At 56.0% G+C, this 20,234-nt stretch overlaps 1 protein-coding gene across 1 annotated transcript in view; it reads right to left on the bottom strand.

Annotated features, from left to right (window-relative positions):
• Positions 1-4,409: 4,409 nt before the first annotated feature.
• LOC144489622 (chromodomain-helicase-DNA-binding protein 8-like) overlaps positions 4,410-20,234 on the bottom strand; it is a gene marked incomplete at both ends in the record, with an annotated part of 41,371 nt that continues 25,546 nt past the window's right edge. Inside the window, 2 exons of the mRNA XM_078207477.1 lie at positions 4,410-4,670; positions 14,465-14,628. Of these exons, the coding sequence (XP_078063603.1) occupies positions 4,410-4,670; positions 14,465-14,628 (425 nt within the window). The remainder of the gene's footprint in view (positions 4,671-14,464; positions 14,629-20,234) is intronic.

The following is a 20,234-nucleotide window of genomic DNA, read 5'->3' as shown; positions in this document are numbered from 1 at the left end:
GGCAGAAAGAGACAGAGCATCAATAAACTGGACACCACACTACACACCCCCAGGACAAACACACCCTCATCCCACTCCCGCAGCCTCCTGGCCCCTCCCCGGGGGGGGGGGCGCGGGGGAAGGGAGGGGGTGAGACCACCTCCCCCGCTGTCCTGACTCAGCCCCCTCGCCGCAGCAGCCGGGTTATTGGCAGCAGGAAGCCGCCTCGATCTCCCCCTTTCTATCGCCTTCCCCCCCAGTCACAAACCAGTAGCGAGAGGGGGGGGGGGGAGCAGAGCGGGCCAAAGGGGGGGGGGGGGCGAGAGCAGGGCCTTGGACTTTTTCGGTGAAATGTACGGAAAGTTGGCGCCAACTCCCTTGCACAGGGGACCTGTGAATGAGGCGGGCATGGGAGGGGGGTGTCAGACATGGGGAGGGCGCGGGGGTTGGGGGTATTAGGACAGCTCCCCGCGCAGTGTGTCAGAGGTTCACAGCATGGAAACAGGCCCTTCGGCCCAACTTGTCCATGCCACCCTTTTTTTTTTAAACCCCTAAGCTCGTCCCAATTGCCCGCGTTTGGCCCATATCCCTCTATACCCATCGTACCCATGTAACTGTCTAAACACTTTTTAAAAGACAAAATTGTACCCGCCTCTACTACTGCCTCTGGCAGCTCGTTCCAGACACTCACCACCCCCTGTGTGAAAAACTGCCCCTCTGGACCCTTTTGTATCTCTCCCCTCTCACCCTAAATCTATGCCCTCTAGTTTTAGACTCCCCTACCTTTGGGAAAAGATATTGACTATCTAGCTGATCTGTGCCCCTCATTATTTTATAGACCTCTATAAGGTCACCCCTCAGCCTCCTACGCTCCAGAGAAAAAAGTCCCAGTCTATCCAATCTCTCCTTATAACCCAAACCATCAAGTCCCGGTAGCATCCTAGTGAATCCTTTCTGCACTCTTTCTAGTTTAATAATATCCTTTCTATAATAGGGTGACCAGAACTGTACACAGTATTCCAAGTGTGGCCTTACCAATGTCTTGTACAACTTCAACAAGACGTCCCAACTCCTGTATTCAATGTTCTGACCAATGGAACCAAGCATGCCGAATGCCTTCTTCACCACTCTGTCCACCTGTGACTCCACTTTCAAGGAGCTATGAACCTGTACCCCGAGATCTCTTTGTTCTGTAACTCTCCCCAACGCCCGACCATTAACTGAGTAAGTCCTGCCCTGGTTCAATCTACCAAAATGCATCACCTCGCATTTATCTAAATTAAACTCCATCTGCCATTCGTCAGCCCACTGGCCCAATTGATCAAGATCCCGTTGCAATCCGAGATAACCTTCTTCACTGTCCACTATGCCACCAATCTTGGTGTCATAGAACATAGAACAGTACAGCACAGTACAGGCCCTTCGGCCCACGATGTTGGGCCGAACCTTTTCCGAAACCAAGATCAAGCTATCCCACTCCCTATCATCCTGGTGTGCTCCATGTGCCTATCCAATAACCGCTTGAAAGTTCCTAAAGTGTCTGACTCCACTATCACAGCAGGCAGTCCATTCCACACCCCAACCACTCTCTGAGTAAAGAACCCACCTCGTACATCCCTCCCATATCTCCCACCATGAACCTTCTGGTTATGCCCCCTAGTAACAGCTTCATCCACCCGAGGAAATAGTCTCTGAACGTCCACTCTATCTATCCCCCTCATCATCTTATAAACCTCTATTAAGTCGCCTCTCAACCTCCTCCGCTCTAAAGAGAAAAGCCCTAGCTCCCTCAACCTTTCCTCATCAGACCTACCCTCCAAACCAGGCAGCATCCTGGTAAATCTCCTCTGCACTCTTTCCAGTGCTTCCACATCCTTCTTATAGTGAGGTGACCAGAACTGCACACAATATTCCAAATGTGGTCTCACTAAAGTCCTGTACAGTTGCAGCATAACCCCACGGCTCTTAAACTCCAACCCCCTGTTAATAAAAGCTAACACACAAGAGGCCTTCTTCACGGCTCTATCCACTTGAGTGGCAACCTTCAGAGATCCGTGGACATGAACCCCAAGATCTCTCTGTTCCTCCACATTCATCAGAACTCTACCTTTGACCCTGTAATCCACATTTAAATTTGTCCTACCAAAATGAATCACCTCGCACTTATCAGGGTTAAACACCATCTGCCGTTTTTCGGCCCAGCTCTGCATCCTATCTATGTCTCTTTGCAGCCTACAACAGCCCTCCACCTCATCCACTACTCCACCAATCTTGGTGTCATCGGCAAATTTACTGATCCACCCTTCAGCCCCCTCCTCCAAGTCATTTATAAAAATCACAAAGAGCAGAGGACCCAACACTGATCCCTGTGGTACACCGCTGGTAACTAGTCTCCAGTGTGAAAATTTTCCATCCACCACCACCCTCTGTCTTCTACGAGATAGCCAGTTACTTATCCAATCGGCCAAATTTCCCTCTATCCCACACCTCCTTACCTTCTTCATGAGCCGACCATGGGGAACCTTATCAAACGGCTTCTAAAATCCATGTATATGACATCAACTGCTCTTCCTTCATCGACACACTTAGTTACCTCCTCAAAAAATTCTATCAAATTCGTGAGGCAAGACTTACCCTTCACAAATCCGTGTTGATTATCCCGGATTAAGCTGCATCTTTCTAAATGGTCGTAAATTCTATCCCTCGTCATCTGCAAACTTACTAACCATGCCTCCTATATTCTCATCCAAATCATGAAGATAAATGACAAATAACAGTGGGCCCAGCACTGATCCCCGAGGCACACCGCTGGTCACAGGCCTCCAGTTTGAAAAACAACCCTCTACAACAACCCTCTGGCTTCTTTCATCAAGCCAATTTTGCATCAATTTAGATATCTCACCCTGGATCCCGTGAGATTTAATCTTACGCAACAACCTACCATGCGGTACCTTGTCAAAGGCAACAAAGAACAAAGAATATTACAGCACAGGAACAGGCTCTTCGGCCCTCCAAGCCTGCACCGACCATGCTGCCCTGACTGAACTAAAACTCCCTACCCTTCCGGGGACAATATCCCTCTATTCCCATCCTATTCACGTATTTGTCAAGACGCCCCTTAAAACTCACTACCGTATCTGCTTCCACTCCCTCCCTCAGCAGCGAGTTCCAGGTACCCACCACCCTCTGTGTAAAAAATCTGCCTCGTACATCTCCTTTAAACCTTGCCCCTCGCACCTTAAACCTATGCACCCTAGTAATTGACTCTTCCACCCTGGGGAAAAAGCTTCTGACTATCCACTATCCATGCCCCTCATAATCTTCTAGACTTCTATCAGGTCGCCCCTCAACCTCCTTCGTTCCAGTGAGAACAAACCAAGTTTCTCCAACCTCTCCTCATAGCTAATGCCCTCCATACCAGGCAACATCCTGGTAAATCTTTTCTGTAACCCTCTCCAAAGCCTCCACATCCTTCTGGGAGTGCGGTGACCAGAATTGAACACTATATTCCAAGTGCGGCCTAACTAAGGTTCTATAAAGCTGCAACGTGACTTGCCAATTTCTAAACTCAATACCCCGGCCGATGAAGGCAAGCATGCCGTATGCCTTCTTGACTACCTTCTCCACCTGCGTTGCCACTTTCAGTGACCTGTGTACCTGTACACCCAGATCCCTCTGCCTATCAATACTCTTAAGGGTTCTGCCATTTACTGTATATTTCCGATCTGTATTAGACCTACCAAAATGCATTATCTCACAAGGCCTGGCTAAAGTCCATGTAGACAACATCAACTGCACTGCCCTCATCTCCCTTCTTGGTTCCCCCTTCAAAGAACTCAATAAAATTTGAGACACATGATATTCCACTCACAAAGCCATGCTGACTGTCCCTAATCAGTCCCTGCGTCTCTAAATGCCTCTCGATCCTGTCTCTCAAAATACCTTCCAACAACTTACCCACCACAGATGTGAGGCTCACCGGCCTGTAGTTCCCAGGCTCTTCCCCGCGGCCCTTTTTAAACAAAGTGTGAGGGGAGACGGTGGGAGTGGGGGCTCCCCCTGGGCTGGGGGTGAGTTGCAAGTGACCAGCCTGGGTGGAGGGGAGGGTTGTGAGACAGCGATTCCCCCAGGCGGAGGGCAAATTCCTGACGGGATTGGGGCGAGTTGGGGTGGGAGGGGAGGCTGGAACAGAGATCCCTGGTCGGGCGGGTGCTGGGGAAAGGGACAAGTTGACAGAGGTTCCCCTGGAGCAGGGGGTGGGGGGGGGGGAAGAGACGACACATCCCAGTGACACGGGGGTTGCTGAGGATGGAGGAAGGGTTCACGGGGAGTCCCGGTGTGTGCGTGCTGGGGGCAGGGAGGGGGAGGCTCAGGATTGAGGGGCCGGGGGGGAGGGGGACAGCGGGCGGACGCGCGCTGCTTTTACGTACATTGTTAATTTTGACTGTGAACTCCTTCTCGCGAACATGCTTCTTCACCTTGGTGAACTGGGACGAGGCCAGGTCCTCGTCGATGGTCAGGCTCCCGGGGGTCGGGACTGGGGAGTCCCCAGGACTGCCCATCAGTGAGGGGGGGCACGGGGCGTCCCCCACAACCACGGCGGACTCGCACGGAGCGCGCCCCGGAGTCGGCCAGCTGCCGGTCAGCACCGTCTGGCACAGAATGTCCAGCCGATTGATGAGGACACGGTCCTGTGGAGGAAGAAAGTATCGTCAGAGAGAGGTAGGCGGATAGTGCGGGGGTGGGGGGGGGGGGGGGGGGGGGGGAGAACGTAATGGTGGGTGATCGTGATACAGCGAGAGAGAGAGAGAGAGACAGCGAGAGAGAGAGAGAGAGAGAGAGACAGCGAGAGAGAGAGAGACAGCGAGAGAGAGAGAGAGAGAGACAGCGAGAGAGAGAGAGACAGAGAGCGAGAGCGAGAGACAGAGAGCAAGAGCGAGAGCGAGAGACAGAGAGCGAGAGCGAGAGACAGAGAGCGAGAGAGCGAGAGACAGAGAGCGAGAGCGAGAGACAGAGAGCGAGAGAGCGAGAGAGCGAGAGAGCGAGAGAGCGAGAGCGAGAGAGCGAGAGCGAGAGAGCGAGAGCGAGAGAGCGAGAGCGAGAGAGAGCGAGAGAGCGAGAGAGCGAGAGCGAGAGACAGAGAGCGAGAGCGAGAGACAGAGAGCGAGAGAGCGAGAGAGCGAGAGAGCGAGAGCGAGAGAGCGAGAGAGCGAGAGAGCGAGAGAGCGAGAGCGAGAGAGCGAGAGCGAGAGAGAGCGAGAGAGAGAGAGAGCGAGAGAGCGAGAGCGAGAGAGCGAGAGAGCGAGAGCGAGAGAGCGAGAGCGAGAGAGCGAGAGCGAGAGAGCGAGAGCGAGAGAGCGAGAGCGAGAGAGCGAGAGAGCGAGAGAGCGAGAGAGAGAGAGCGAGAGCGAGAGAGCGAGAGCGAGAGAGCGAGAGCGAGAGAGCGAGAGCGAGAGAGCGAGAGCGAGAGAGCGAGAGCGAGAGAGCGAGAGCGAGAGACAGAGAGCGAGAGACAGAGAGCGAGAGCGAGAGACAGAGAGAGCGAGAGCGAGAGAGCGAGAGCGAGAGAGAGCGAGAGCGAGAGAGCGAGAGAGCGAGAGAGCGAGAGAGCGAGAGAGCGAGAGAGCGAGAGAGCGAGAGAGCGAGAGCGAGAGAGCGAGAGCGAGAGCGAGAGCGAGAGAGCGAGAGCGAGAGAGCGAGAGCGAGAGAGCGAGAGCGAGAGAGCGAGAGCGAGAGAGCGAGAGCGAGAGAGCGAGAGAGCGAGAGCGAGAGAGCGAGAGCGAGAGAGCGAGAGCGAGAGAGCGAGAGACAGAGAGCGAGAGACAGAGAGCGAGAGACAGAGAGCGAGAGACAGAGAGCGAGAGACAGAGAGCGAGAGACAGAGAGCGAGAGACAGAGAGCGAGAGACAGAGAGCGAGAGCGAGAGAGCGAGAGACAGAGAGCGAGAGAGCGAGAGCGAGAGAGCGAGAGACAGAGAGCGAGAGACAGAGAGCGAGAGCGAGAGAGCGAGAGACAGAGAGCGAGAGACAGAGAGCGAGAGACAGAGAGCGAGAGACAGAGAGCGAGAGACAGAGAGCGAGAGACAGAGAGCGAGAGCGAGAGACAGAGAGCGAGAGCGAGAGACAGAGAGCGAGAGCGAGAGAGCGAGAGACAGAGAGCGAGAGACAGAGAGCGAGAGACAGAGAGCGAGAGACAGAGAGCGAGAGCGAGAGACAGAGAGCGAGAGCGAGAGACAGAGAGCGAGAGCGAGAGCGAGAGAGCGAGAGACAGAGAGCGAGAGCGAGAGAGCGAGAGACAGAGAGCGAGAGACAGAGAGCGAGAGACAGAGAGCGAGAGCGAGAGACAGAGAGCGAGAGCGAGAGACAGAGAGCGAGAGCGAGAGACAGAGAGCGAGAGCGAGAGACAGAGAGCGAGAGCGAGAGCGAGAGACAGAGAGCGAGAGCGAGAGCGAGAGCGAGAGACAGAGAGCGAGAGCGAGAGACAGAGAGCGAGAGCGAGAGACAGAGAGCGAGAGACAGAGAGCGAGAGCGAGAGACAGAGAGCGAGAGCGAGAGACAGAGAGCGAGAGCGAGAGACAGAGAGCGAGAGCGAGAGACAGAGAGCGAGAGCGAGAGCGAGAGCCAGAGAGCGAGAGCCAGAGCCAGAGAGCGAGAGCGAGAGCGAGAGCCAGAGAGCGAGAGCGAGAGCCAGAGAGCGAGAGCCAGAGAGCGAGAGCCAGAGAGCGAGAGCGAGAGCCAGAGAGCGAGAGCCAGAGAGCGAGAGCCAGAGAGCGAGAGCGAGAGCCAGAGAGCGAGAGCGAGAGCCAGAGAGCGAGAGCGAGAGCCAGAGAGCGAGAGCCAGAGAGCGAGAGCGAGAGCCAGAGAGCGAGAGCGAGAGCGAGAGCCAGAGAGCGAGAGCGAGAGCCAGAGAGCGAGAGCCAGAGAGCGAGAGCCAGAGAGCGAGAGCGAGAGCGAGAGCCAGAGAGCGAGAGCCAGAGAGCGAGAGCGAGAGCGAGAGCCAGAGAGCGAGAGCGAGAGAGAGAGCCAGAGAGCGAGAGCCAGAGAGCGAGAGCGAGAGCCAGAGAGCGAGAGCGAGAGCCAGAGAGCGAGAGCCAGAGAGCGAGAGCCAGAGAGAGAGCCAGAGAGCGAGAGCGAGAGCCAGAGAGCGAGAGCGAGAGCCAGAGAGCGAGAGCGAGAGCCAGAGAGCGAGAGCGAGAGCCAGAGCGAGAGCCAGAGAGCGAGAGCGAGAGCCAGAGAGCGAGAGCGAGAGCGAGAGCCAGAGAGCGAGAGCCAGAGAGCGAGAGCGAGAGCCAGAGAGCGAGAGCGAGAGCCAGAGAGCGAGAGCGAGAGCCAGAGAGCGAGAGCGAGAGCCAGAGAGCGAGAGCGAGAGCCAGAGAGCGAGAGCGAGAGCCAGAGAGCGAGAGCGAGAGCCAGAGAGCGAGAGCCAGAGAGCGAGAGCGAGAGCCAGAGAGCGAGAGCCAGAGAGCGAGAGACAGAGAGCGAGAGCGAGAGCGAGAGACAGAGAGCGAGAGCGAGAGACAGAGAGCGAGAGCGAGAGACAGAGAGCGAGAGCGAGAGACAGAGAGCGAGAGCGAGAGACAGAGAGCGAGAGACAGAGAGCGAGAGCGAGAGACAGAGAGCGAGAGCGAGAGACAGAGAGCGAGAGCGAGAGACAGAGAGCGAGAGCGAGAGACAGAGAGCGAGAGCGAGAGACAGAGAGCGAGAGCGAGAGACAGAGAGCGAGAGCGAGAGACAGAGAGCGAGAGCGAGAGCGAGAGCCAGAGAGCGAGAGCGAGAGCCAGAGAGCGAGAGCGAGAGCCAGAGAGCGAGAGCGAGAGCCAGAGAGCGAGAGCCAGAGAGCGAGAGCGAGAGCCAGAGAGCGAGAGCGAGAGCCAGAGAGCGAGAGCCAGAGAGAGAGCCAGAGAGCGAGAGCGAGAGCGAGAGCGAGAGCCAGAGAGCGAGAGCGAGAGCCAGAGAGCGAGAGCGAGAGCGAGAGCCAGAGAGCGAGAGCGAGAGCCAGAGAGCGAGAGCGAGAGCCAGAGAGCGAGAGCGAGAGCGAGAGACAGAGAGCGAGAGCGAGAGACAGAGAGCGAGAGCGAGAGACAGAGAGCGAGAGCGAGAGACAGAGAGCGAGAGCGAGAGACAGAGAGCGAGAGCGAGAGACAGAGAGCGAGAGCGAGAGACAGAGAGCGAGAGCGAGAGACAGAGAGCGAGAGCGAGAGCCAGAGAGCGAGAGCGAGAGCCAGAGAGCGAGAGCGAGAGCCAGAGAGCGAGAGCCAGAGAGCGAGAGCGAGAGCCAGAGAGCGAGAGCGAGAGCCAGAGAGCGAGAGCGAGAGCCAGAGAGCGAGAGCGAGAGCCAGAGAGCGAGAGCGAGAGCCAGAGAGAGAGCCAGAGAGCGAGAGCGAGAGCCAGAGAGCGAGAGCGAGAGCCAGAGAGCGAGAGCAAGAGCCAGAGAGCGAGAGCGAGAGCCAGAGAGCGAGAGCGAGAGCCAGAGAGAGAGCCAGAGAGCGAGAGCGAGAGCCAGAGAGCGAGAGCGAGAGCCAGAGAGCGAGAGCCAGAGCGAGAGCCAGAGAGCGAGAGCGAGAGCCAGAGAGCGAGAGCGAGAGCCAGAGAGCGAGAGCCAGAGAGCGAGAGCGAGAGCCAGAGAGCGAGAGCGAGAGCCAGAGAGCGAGAGCGAGAGCCAGAGAGCGAGAGCGAGAGCCAGAGAGCGAGAGCGAGAGCCAGAGAGCGAGAGCGAGAGCCAGAGAGAGAGCCAGAGAGCGAGAGCGAGAGCCAGAGAGCGAGAGCCAGAGAGCGAGAGCGAGAGCCAGAGAGCGAGAGCCAGAGAGAGAGCCAGAGCCAGAGAGCGAGAGCGAGAGCCAGAGAGCGAGAGCGAGAGCCAGAGAGCGAGAGCCAGAGAGCGAGAGCGAGAGCCAGAGAGCGAGAGCGAGAGCCAGAGAGCGAGAGCCAGAGAGCGAGAGCGAGAGCCAGAGAGCGAGAGCCAGAGAGCGAGAGCGAGAGCCAGACAGCGAGAGCGAGAGGCAGACAGCGAGAGCGAGAGACAGAGAGCGAGAGCGAGAGACAGAGAGCGAGAGCGAGAGACAGAGAGCGAGAGCGAGAGACAGAGAGCGAGAGCGAGAGCCAGAGAGCGAGAGCGAGAGCCAGAGAGCGAGAGCCAGAGAGCGAGAGCCAGAGAGCGAGAGCGAGAGCCAGAGAGCGAGAGCGAGAGCCAGAGAGCGAGAGCGAGAGCCAGAGAGCGAGAGCGAGAGCCAGAGAGCGAGAGCGAGAGCCAGAGAGAGAGCCAGAGAGCGAGAGCGAGAGCCAGAGAGCGAGAGCGAGAGCCAGAGAGCGAGAGCGAGAGCCAGAGAGCGAGAGCGAGAGCCAGAGAGCGAGAGCGAGAGCCAGAGAGCGAGAGCGAGAGCCAGAGAGCGAGAGCCAGAGAGCGAGAGCGAGAGCCAGAGAGCGAGAGCGAGAGCCAGAGAGCGAGAGCGAGAGCCAGAGAGCGAGAGCCAGAGAGAGAGCCAGAGAGCGAGAGCGAGAGCCAGAGAGCGAGAGCCAGAGAGCGAGAGCGAGAGCCAGAGAGCGAGAGCGAGAGCCAGAGAGAGAGCCAGAGAGCGAGAGCGAGAGCCAGAGAGCGAGAGCGAGAGCCAGAGAGCGAGAGCCAGAGAGCGAGAGCGAGAGCCAGAGAGCGAGAGCGAGAGCCAGAGAGCGAGAGCGAGAGCCAGAGAGCGAGAGCCAGAGAGCGAGAGCGAGAGCGAGAGCCAGAGAGCGAGAGCGAGAGCGAGAGCGAGAGAGCGAGAGCCAGAGAGCGAGAGCGAGAGCCAGAGAGCGAGAGCGAGAGCCAGAGAGAGAGCCAGAGAGCGAGAGCGAGAGCCAGAGAGCGAGAGCGAGAGCCAGAGAGCGAGAGCCAGAGAGCGAGAGCGAGAGCCAGAGAGCGAGAGCGAGAGCCAGAGAGCGAGAGCGAGAGCCAGAGAGCGAGAGCGAGAGCCAGAGAGCGAGAGCCAGAGAGAGAGCCAGAGAGCGAGAGCGAGAGCCAGAGAGCGAGAGCCAGAGAGCGAGAGCGAGAGCCAGAGAGCGAGAGCGAGAGCCAGAGAGCGAGAGCCAGAGAGCGAGAGCCAGAGAGCGAGAGCGAGAGCCAGAGAGCGAGAGCGAGAGCCAGAGAGCGAGAGCCAGAGAGCGAGAGCCAGAGAGCGAGAGCCAGAGAGCGAGAGCCAGAGAGCGAGAGCGAGAGCCAGAGAGCGAGAGCGAGAGCCAGAGAGAGAGCCAGAGAGCGAGAGCGAGAGCCAGAGAGCGAGAGCGAGAGCCAGAGAGCGAGAGCGAGAGCCAGAGAGCGAGAGCGAGAGCCAGAGAGCGAGAGCCAGAGAGCGAGAGCCAGAGAGCGAGAGCGAGAGCCAGAGAGCGAGAGCGAGAGCCAGAGAGCGAGAGCGAGAGCCAGAGAGCGAGAGCGAGAGCGAGAGCCAGAGCGAGAGCCAGAGCGAGAGCCAGAGAGCGAGAGCGAGAGCCAGAGAGCGAGAGCGAGAGCCAGAGAGCGAGAGCGAGAGCCAGAGAGCGAGAGCGAGAGGCAGACAGCGAGAGCGAGAGGCAGACAGCGAGAGCGAGAGGCAGACAGCGAGAGCGAGAGGCAGACAGCGAGAGCGAGAGGCAGACAGCGAGAGCGAGAGGCAGACAGCGAGAGCGAGAGGCAGACAGCGAGAGCGAGAGCCAGACAGCGAGAGCGAGAGGCAGACAGCGAGAGCGAGAGCCAGACAGCGAGAGCGAGAGCCAGACAGCGAGAGCGAGAGCCAGACAGCGAGAGCGAGAGCCAGACAGCGAGAGCGAGAGCCAGACAGCGAGAGCGCGAGCCAGACAGCGAGAGCGCGAGCCAGACAGCGAGAGCGCGAGCCAGACAGCGAGAGCGCGAGCCAGACAGCGAGAGCGCGAGCCAGACAGCGAGAGCGCGAGCCAGACAGCGAGAGCGCGAGCCAGACAGCGAGAGCGCGAGCCAGACAGCGAGAGCGAGAGCCAGACAGCGAGAGCGAGAGCCAGACAGCGAGAGCGAGAGCGAGAGCCAGACAGCGAGAGCGAGAGCGAGAGCCAGACAGCGAGAGCGAGAGCGAGAGCCAGACAGCGAGAGCGAGAGCGAGAGCCAGACAGCGAGAGCGAGAGCCAGACAGCGAGAGCGAGAGCCAGACAGCGAGAGCCAGACAGCGAGAGCGAGAGCCAGACAGCGAGAGCGAGAGCCAGACAGCGAGAGCGAGAGCCAGACAGCGAGAGCGAGAGCCAGACAGCGAGAGCGAGAGCCAGACAGCGAGAGCGAGAGCCAGACAGCGAGAGCGAGAGCCAGACAGCGAGAGCGAGAGCCAGACAGCGAGAGCGAGAGCCAGACAGCGAGAGCGAGAGCCAGACAGCGAGAGCGAGAGCCAGACAGCGAGAGCGAGAGCCAGACAGCGAGAGCGAGAGCCAGACAGCGAGAGCGAGAGCCAGACAGCGAGAGCGAGAGCCAGACAGCGAGAGCGAGAGCCAGACAGCGAGAGCGAGAGCCAGACAGCGAGAGCGAGAGCCAGACAGCGAGAGCGAGAGCCAGACAGCGAGAGCGAGAGCCAGACAGCGAGAGCGAGAGCCAGACAGCGAGAGCGAGAGCCAGACAGCGAGAGCGAGAGCCAGACAGCGAGAGCGAGAGCCAGACAGCGAGAGCGAGAGCCAGACAGCGAGAGCGAGAGCCAGACAGCGAGAGCGAGAGCCAGACAGCGAGAGCGAGAGCCAGACAGCGAGAGCGAGAGCCAGACAGCGAGAGCGAGAGCCAGACAGCGAGAGCGAGAGCCAGACAGCGAGAGCGAGAGCCAGACAGCGAGAGCGAGAGCCAGACAGCGAGAGCGAGAGCCAGACAGCGAGAGCGAGAGCCAGACAGCGAGAGCGAGAGCCAGACAGCGAGAGCGAGAGCCAGACAGCGAGAGCGAGAGCCAGACAGCGAGAGCGAGAGCCAGACAGCGAGAGCGAGAGCCAGACAGCGAGAGCGAGAGCCAGACAGCGAGAGCGAGAGCCAGACAGCGAGAGCGAGAGCCAGACAGCGAGAGCGAGAGCCAGACAGCGAGAGCGAGAGCCAGACAGCGAGAGCGAGAGCCAGACAGCGAGAGCGAGAGCCAGACAGCGAGAGCGAGAGCCAGACAGCGAGAGCGAGAGACAGACAGCGAGAGCGAGAGCCAGACAGCGAGAGCGAGAGCCAGACAGCGAGAGCGAGAGCCAGACAGCGAGAGCGAGAGCCAGACAGCGAGAGCGAGAGACAGACAGCGAGAGCGAGAGACAGACAGCGAGAGCGAGAGACAGACAGCGAGAGCGAGAGACAGACAGCGAGAGCGAGAGACAGACAGCGAGAGCGAGAGACAGACAGCGAGAGCGAGAGACAGACAGCGAGAGCGAGAGACAGACAGCGAGAGCGAGAGACAGACAGCGAGAGCGAGAGACAGACAGCGAGAGCGAGACAGACAGCGAGAGCGAGAGACAGACAGCGAGAGCGAGAGACAGACAGCGAGAGCGAGAGACAGACAGCGAGAGCGAGAGACAGACAGCGAGAGCGAGAGGCAGACAGCGAGAGCGAGAGGCAGACAGCGAGAGCGAGAGGCAGACAGCGAGAGCGAGAGGCAGACAGCGAGAGCGAGAGGCAGACAGCGAGAGCGAGAGGCAGACAGCGAGAGCGAGAGGCAGACAGCGAGAGCGAGAGGCAGACAGCGAGAGCGAGAGGCAGACAGCGAGAGCGAGAGGCAGACAGCGAGAGCGAGAGGCAGACAGCGAGAGCGAGAGGCAGACAGCGAGAGCGAGAGGCAGACAGCGAGAGCGAGAGGCAGACAGCGAGAGCGAGAGGCAGACAGCGAGAGCGAGAGGCAGACAGCGAGAGCGAGAGGCAGACAGCGAGAGCGAGAGGCAGACAGCGAGAGCGAGAGGCAGACAGCGAGAGCGAGAGGCAGACAGCGAGAGCGAGAGGCAGACAGCGAGAGCGAGAGGCAGACAGCGAGAGCGAGAGGCAGACAGCGAGAGCGAGAGGCAGACAGCGAGAGCGAGAGGCAGACAGCGAGAGCGAGAGGCAGACAGCGAGAGCGAGAGGCAGACAGCGAGAGCGAGAGGCAGACAGCGAGAGCGAGAGGCAGACAGCGAGAGCGAGAGGCAGACAGCGAGAGCGAGAGGCAGACAGCGAGAGCGAGAGGCAGACAGCGAGAGCGAGAGGCAGACAGCGAGAGCGAGAGGCAGACAGCGAGAGCGAGAGGCAGACAGCGAGAGCGAGAGGCAGACAGCGAGAGCGAGAGGCAGACAGCGAGAGCGAGAGGCAGACAGCGAGAGCGAGAGGCAGACAGCGAGAGCGAGAGGCAGACAGCGAGAGCGAGAGGCAGACAGCGAGAGCGAGAGGCAGACAGCGAGAGCGAGAGACAGACAGCGAGAGCGAGAGACAGACAGCGAGAGCGAGAGACAGACAGCGAGAGCGAGAGACAGACAGCGAGAGCGAGAGACAGACAGCGAGAGCGAGAGACAGACAGCGAGAGCGAGAGACAGAGAGCGAGAGCGAGAGACAGACAGCGAGAGCGAGAGACAGACAGCGAGAGCGAGAGACAGACAGCGAGAGCGAGAGACAGACAGCGAGAGCGAGAGACAGACAGCGAGAGCGAGAGACAGACAGCGAGAGCGAGAGACAGACAGCGAGAGCGAGAGACAGACAGCGAGAGCGAGAGACAGACAGCGAGAGCGAGAGACAGAGAGCGAGAGCGAGAGACAGAGAGCGAGAGCGAGAGACAGACAGCGAGAGCGAGAGACAGACAGCGAGAGCGAGAGACAGACAGCGAGAGCGAGAGACAGACAGCGAGAGCGAGAGACAGACAGCGAGAGCGAGAGACAGACAGCGAGAGCGAGAGACAGAGAGCGAGAGCGAGAGACGGACAGCGAGAGCGAGAGACGGACTGCGAGAGCGAGAGACGGACAGCGAGAGCGAGAGACAGACAGCGAGAGCGAGAGACAGACAGCGAGAGCGAGAGACAGACAGCGAGAGCGAGACAGACAGCGAGAGCGAGACAGACAGCGAGAGCGAGAGACAGACAGCGAGAGACAGACAGCGGGAGCGAGAGAGAGAGACACAGACAGCGAGATAGAGAGAGAGAGAGACAGACAGCGAGAGAGAGAGACAGCGAGAGCGAGAGACAGACAGCGAGAGAGAGAGAGACAGCGAGAAAGAGAGACAGAGCGAGAGAGCGAGAGAGAGAGAGAGAGACAGAGAGAGAGAGAGAGCGAGAGAGAGAGAGAGAGCGAGACAGCGAGAGAGAGAGAGCGAGACAGCGAGAGAGAGAGTGTCACGACAACAGAGGAGGAGAGTGGGCGGGTGGACATCGGTGGTGGAGAGAGTGAATGTTGTTGGTTAGCGTGTCGATCGATCGAGCGGGGGGGGGGGGGGGCTGCCTTGTCCCGGATGATGTCGAGTTTCTTTGCTGTGTGTCTGTGTCCGTGCCGAGGGTGCGGTTCTCTCTCTCCCTGCTGGGGAAAGCTGGGGAGTGGGACAGGCCGCTCCTTACCTTGGGCCAGTCTGACAGCGGGAAGCGGCGCTTGTCCTGGAGGAAGTCTCCGAGGCCTGGCTCCATGTCCTCGTTGAGGAACCCGTCCTGCGTCTCATCCCGAGAGGTGTTCACCGAGATCATACTCTCCTCGTCGTAGGTCTTCGAGTGCGACGGAGCTTCAGCTGGAACGGAGACAGAGTTCATCAGGGGGTCGAAGAGACCTGGGTGTCCTCGTGCTGAAAGTAAGCGCGCAGGTACAGCAGGCAGTGGAGTCATAGAGGGTTACAACATGGAAACAGGCCCTTTGGCCCAACTTGTCCATGCCGCCCTTTTTATTAAAAACCCCTAAGCTAGTCCCAATTGCCCGCGTTTGGCCCATATCCCTCTATACCCATCGTACCCATGTAACTGTCTAAACGCTTTTTAAAAGACAAAATTGTACCCGCCTCTACTACTGCCTCTGGCAGCTCGTTCCAGACACTCACCACCCTCTGTGAAAAAAGTGCCCCTCTGGACACTTTTGTATCTCTCCCCTTAAACCGATGCCCTCTAGTTTTAGACTCCCCTACCTTTGGGAAAAGATATTGACTATCGAGCTGATCTATGCCCCTCATTATTTTATAGACCTCTATAAGATCACCCCTCAGCCTCCTACGCTCCAGAGAAAAAAGTCCCAGTCTATCCAGCCTCTCCTTATAACTCAATCCATCAAGTCCCCGTAGCATCCTAGTGAATCCTTTCTGCACTCTTTCTAGTTTAATAATATCCTTTCTGTTTTAGGGTGACCAGAACTGCACACAGTCTTCCAAGTGTGGCCTTACCAATGTCTGGTACAACTTCAACAAGACGTCCCAACTCCTGTATTCAATGTTCTGACCAATGAAACCAAGCATGCCGAATGCCTTCTTCACCACTCTGTCCACCTGTGACTCCACTTTCAAGGAGCTATGAACATGTACCCCTCGATCTCTTTGTTCTGTAACTCTCCCCAACGCCCTACCATTAACTGAGTAAGTCCTGCCCTGGTTCAATCTACCAAAATGCATCACCTCGCATTTATCTAAATTAAACTCCATCTGCCATTCGTCAGCCCACTGGCCCAATTGATCAAGATCCCGTTGCAATCGGAGATAACTTTCCTCACTGTCCACTATGCCACCAATCTTGGTGTCATCTGCAAACTTACTAACCATGCCTCCTATATTCTCATCCAAATCATTGATATAAATGACAAATAACAGTGGACCCAGCACTGATCCCTGAGGCACACCGCTGGTCACAGGCCTCCAGTTTGATAAACAACTCTCTTCAATCACCTTCTGTCATCAAGCCAATTTTGTATCCATTCAGATACCTCACCCTGGATCTAGTGAGATTTAACCTCATGCAACAACCTACCATGTGGTACCCTGTCAAAGGCCTGGAATGTGTGGAATTCACTACCACAGCAAGTATTTGAGGCCAAAACGTGTGTGCTTTAGAGAAAGTGGAAGATAAATAAAGGGCTAACTCAGTAAATACGGGTTGGCATGGCTTGACAGGGCTTAGAGAGGATAGCATGAGTCGAATAAAATGGAGGCATTCAAAGAATGGAATGCTCGGGGGGAGCTATTGAAAGATGCACTAGACCTTCTCTATAAATTAGCCTAGAAAGGACTACCCACTCCTTACCACCCCATTATCAACGGTCGAAAGCTTCAAGTTTTTAGGTGTCCAGATCACCAACAACCTGTCCTGGTCCCCCCCATGCCGACACTATAGTTAAGAAAGCCCCACCAACGCCTCTACTTTCTCAGGAGACTAAGGAAATTTGGGCATGTCAGCTACGACTCTCACCAACTTTTACAGATGCACCACAGAAAGCATTCTTTCTGGTTGTATCACAGCTTGGTCTGGGGCTCCTGCTCTGCCCAAGACCGCAAGGATCTACAAAAGGGTCGTGAATGTAGCCCAATCCGTCACGCAAACCCAGCCTCCCATCCATTGACTCTGTCTACACTTCCCGCTGCCTCGGGGAAAAGCAGCCGGCATAATTAAGGACCCCACGCACACCCCGGACATTCTCTCTTCCACCTTCTTCCGTCGGGAAAAACATACAAAAGTCCGAGGTCACGTACCGACCGACTCAAGAACAGCTTCTTCCCTGCTGCTGCCGTCAGACTTTTGAATGGACCTACCTCGCATTAAGTTGATCTTTCTCTACGCCCTAGCTGTGACTGTAACACTACATTCTGCACTCTCTCCTTTCCTTCTCTCTGAACGGTATGCTTTGTCTGTATAGCGCGCAAGAAACAATACTTTTCACTGTAGTTAATATATGTAAGAATAATAAATCAAATCAAAATCAAAGGATAAATTGCAACGGTGCACCCAGAAGGTACAGTATCTGGGACACAAACTGTCCCACGACACTTAACTGAGTCACGAATCCAGTCTGTACAATGCATTCCCAAGCCCATGACTGTAAAACAAATGCAATCCTGATGAGGGATGACAGGATATTGGAGACAGTGGATTACTGGGATATGCTCAGTCGATCCAACCTCCTCCAGGATTGTACAGCCACAGAGCCCTTGCAGTGGTCCCTGAAAATGGAACAAGCCTTTCCAGCACTAAAACTGGCGTTATTATCTGCACCTGCCCTGAGTCTACCTAATTATGAAATGTCATATGTCTTATGCAGTCACAAAATTAATCGATGATACCAAGATTGGTGGCATAGTGGACAGTGAAGAAAGTTATCTCCAATTGCAAGGGATCTTGATCAATTGGGCCAGTGGGCTGACGAACGGCAGATGGAGTTTAATTTGGATAAATGCGAGGTGATGCATTTTGGTAGATTGAAACAGGGCAGGACTTACTCAGTTAATGGTCGGGCGTTGGGGAGAGTTACAGAACAAAGAGATCCAGGGGTACAGGTTCATAGTTCCTTGAAAGTGGAGTCACAGGTGGACAGAGTGGTGAAGAAGGCATTCGGCATGCTTGGTTTCATCGGTCAGAACATTGAATACGGGAGTTGGGACATCTTTTTTCCAGGGTGGAAGAGTCAATTACTAGGGGGGCATAGGTTTAAGGTGTGAGGGGCAAGTTTTAAAAGAGATGTACGAGGCAGATTTTTTACACAGAGGGTGGTGGGTGCCTGGAACTCGTTGCCGGGGGAGGTAGCGGAAGCGGATACGGTAGTGAGTTTTAAGGGGCGTCTTGACAAGCACATGAATGAGATGGGAATAGAGGGATACGGTCCCCGGAAGGGTAGGGGGTTTTAGTTAAGTCAGGTAGCATGGTCGGTGCAGGCTTGGAGGGGCCGAAGGGACTGTTCCTGTGCTGGAATTTTCTTTGTTCTTTGTCTTGTTGTACAAGACATTGGTGAGGCCACACTTGGAATACTGTGTACAGTTCTGGTCACCCTATTATAGAAAGGATATTATTAAACTAGGAAGAGTGCAGAAAAGATTTACTAGGATGCTACCGGGACTTGATGGTCTGAGTTATAAGGAGAGGCTGGATAGACTGGGACTTGTTTCTCTGGAGCGTAGGAGGCTGAGGGGTGATCTTATAGAGGTCTATTGTTCCTCATTGTTCCACAGGAGCAGGCTGAGGGTAAGGGAGCTTGTTTGTGCACTAATTTATTTATTTTTCAGTTAAATTTGTGAAAAAAATTGGAGGTTTTTTTTCAAAACAGGAAGTAGGCCCAGCAGCAGCCTGGGAAGGTTTTGGAGGGTTTAAAAGTAGGCCGCACCTTTGAGCGGGCAGCGTCGTTAGTGGGCAGCGGACTGAGCAGGGGACAGAGTGAGAGCTGAAGGGCTTTGGCTCAAAACGGGCTTCGGCGAGAACAGGCAGAGGCGAGAGTAGGTTTTTTTTTTCTTTTTCAGAAAGTTTATTCCTGTATTTCCCCAGAGTAAAAGAAAATATGCCAGGCAAGATGTTGGAATGCTCCTCTTGCAGGATGTGGGAGATCAGGGAGACCTCCGGTATCCCTGACGACAGCACCTGCAAAAGATGCATTCAGCTGCAGCTGCTAGCAAAGCGTGTTAGGGAACTGGAGAAGGAGCTTGATGACCTCCATCTAATTCGGGAGAATGAGACGTATATCGACAGTAGCTTTAGGGAGATAGTTACACCTAAGCAGCAGAGCACAGGAAATTGGGTTACTGTAAGGAGAGGAAATGGCAGTGTGAAAGGACAGGCAGAGCAGGGTTCCCCTGTGGCCATACCCCTCCACAACAGGTATACTGAATTGGATACTGTTGTGGGAGATGCTTTACCTGGGACAAGCTGCAACAGCCGGAACTCTGACACTGCGTCTGGTTCTACAGCGCAAAAGGGTGGGATGAAGAAGAGGAGAGCAGTAGTGATAGGGGACTCAATGGTCAGAGGTACGAACAGGAGGTTCTGTGGTCGGGACAGAGACTCCCGCATGGTTTGTTGCCTCCCAGGTGCCAAGGCCAGCGATGTCTCTGATCGCGTGCACAGCGTTCTAAAGTGGGAAGGTGATCAGCCAGATGTCGTGGTACACGTCGGTACCAATGACGTGGGAAGGAAGAGTGAGGAGGTCCTAAAGAGTGAGTACAAAGAGCTTGGAAGGAAGTTAAAAAGCAGGACCCCGAGGGTAGTAATCTCAGGATTGCTACCTGAGCCACATGCCAGGGAGGGCAGGAGTAGGATGCTTGGGCGGATAAACACATGGCTGAGGAACTGGTGCAGGGTGCAGGGTTTCCAATTCTTGGATCATTGGGACCTCTTCTGGGGCAGGTGGGACCCGTACAAGAGAGACGGGTTACACCTAAACTACAAGGGGACCAATATACTTGCAGGGAGATTTGCTAGTGTTATTGGGGAGCGTTTAGACTAGATTTGCAGGGGGGTGGGAACCAGAGTGCCAGAGCAGATAGTGGAGCAGGGGTAAAAAGACAGGTTAGTTCAAGCAAAATCACAAATGGAAGGGTAGAGTGTGGTGGAAATAATCTTTTGAGGTGTGTCTATTTCAATGCCAGGAGTATTGTGGGGAAGGCAGATGAGCTGAAGGCGTGGATAGACACATGGAAATATGACATTTTAGCCATTAGTGAAACTTGGCTACAGGAGGGACAGGACTGGCAGCTCAATGTTCCAGGGTTCCAATGTTTCAGGCGGGATAGAGGCAGAGGGATAAAAGGTGGGGGGGTGGCATTGTTGGTCAGGGAAAATGTTACAGCAGTACTCAGGCAGGATAGATTAAGGAGCTTGTCTACAGAGGCCCTATGGGTGGAGCTGAGAAACAGGAAAGGTATGACCACATTAATGGGCTTGTCTTATAGACCAGCCAATAGTCAGCGAGAATTGGAGGAGCAAATCAGCGGAGAGATAGCTGACAACTGCAAGAAACACAAAGTTGTGATAGTAGGGGATTTTAATTTTCCACATATAGATTGGGACTCGCATACTGTTAAAGGTTTAGACGGGGTAGAGTTTGTAAAATGTGTTCAGGAGAATTTTCTACATCAGTATATAGAGGTGCCAACTAGAGAGGATGCGATATTGGATCTCCTATTGGGAAATGAGTTAGGGCAGGTGATGGATGTGAGTGTGAGGGAACACTTTGGATCCAGTGATCATAATGCCATTAGTTTCAACCTGATCGTGGATAAGGATAGATCTGGTCCTCGGGTTGAAGTTCTGAACTGGAAAAAGGCCAAATTTGATGAAATGAGAAGGGATCTGGGAAGTGTGGATTGGCACAGGCTGTTCTCTGGTAAGGATGTAAATGGAAAGTGGGAGGCCTTCAAAGGAGAAATTTTGAGAGTGCAGA

Source organism: Mustelus asterias, unplaced genomic scaffold (assembly GCF_964213995.1).
Source record: "Mustelus asterias unplaced genomic scaffold, sMusAst1.hap1.1 HAP1_SCAFFOLD_2362, whole genome shotgun sequence".
Taxonomy (NCBI): domain Eukaryota; kingdom Metazoa; phylum Chordata; class Chondrichthyes; order Carcharhiniformes; family Triakidae; genus Mustelus; species Mustelus asterias.
The sequence above is the reverse complement of the archived record's forward strand: the minus strand, read 5'-3'. Positions and strand labels throughout refer to the sequence as shown.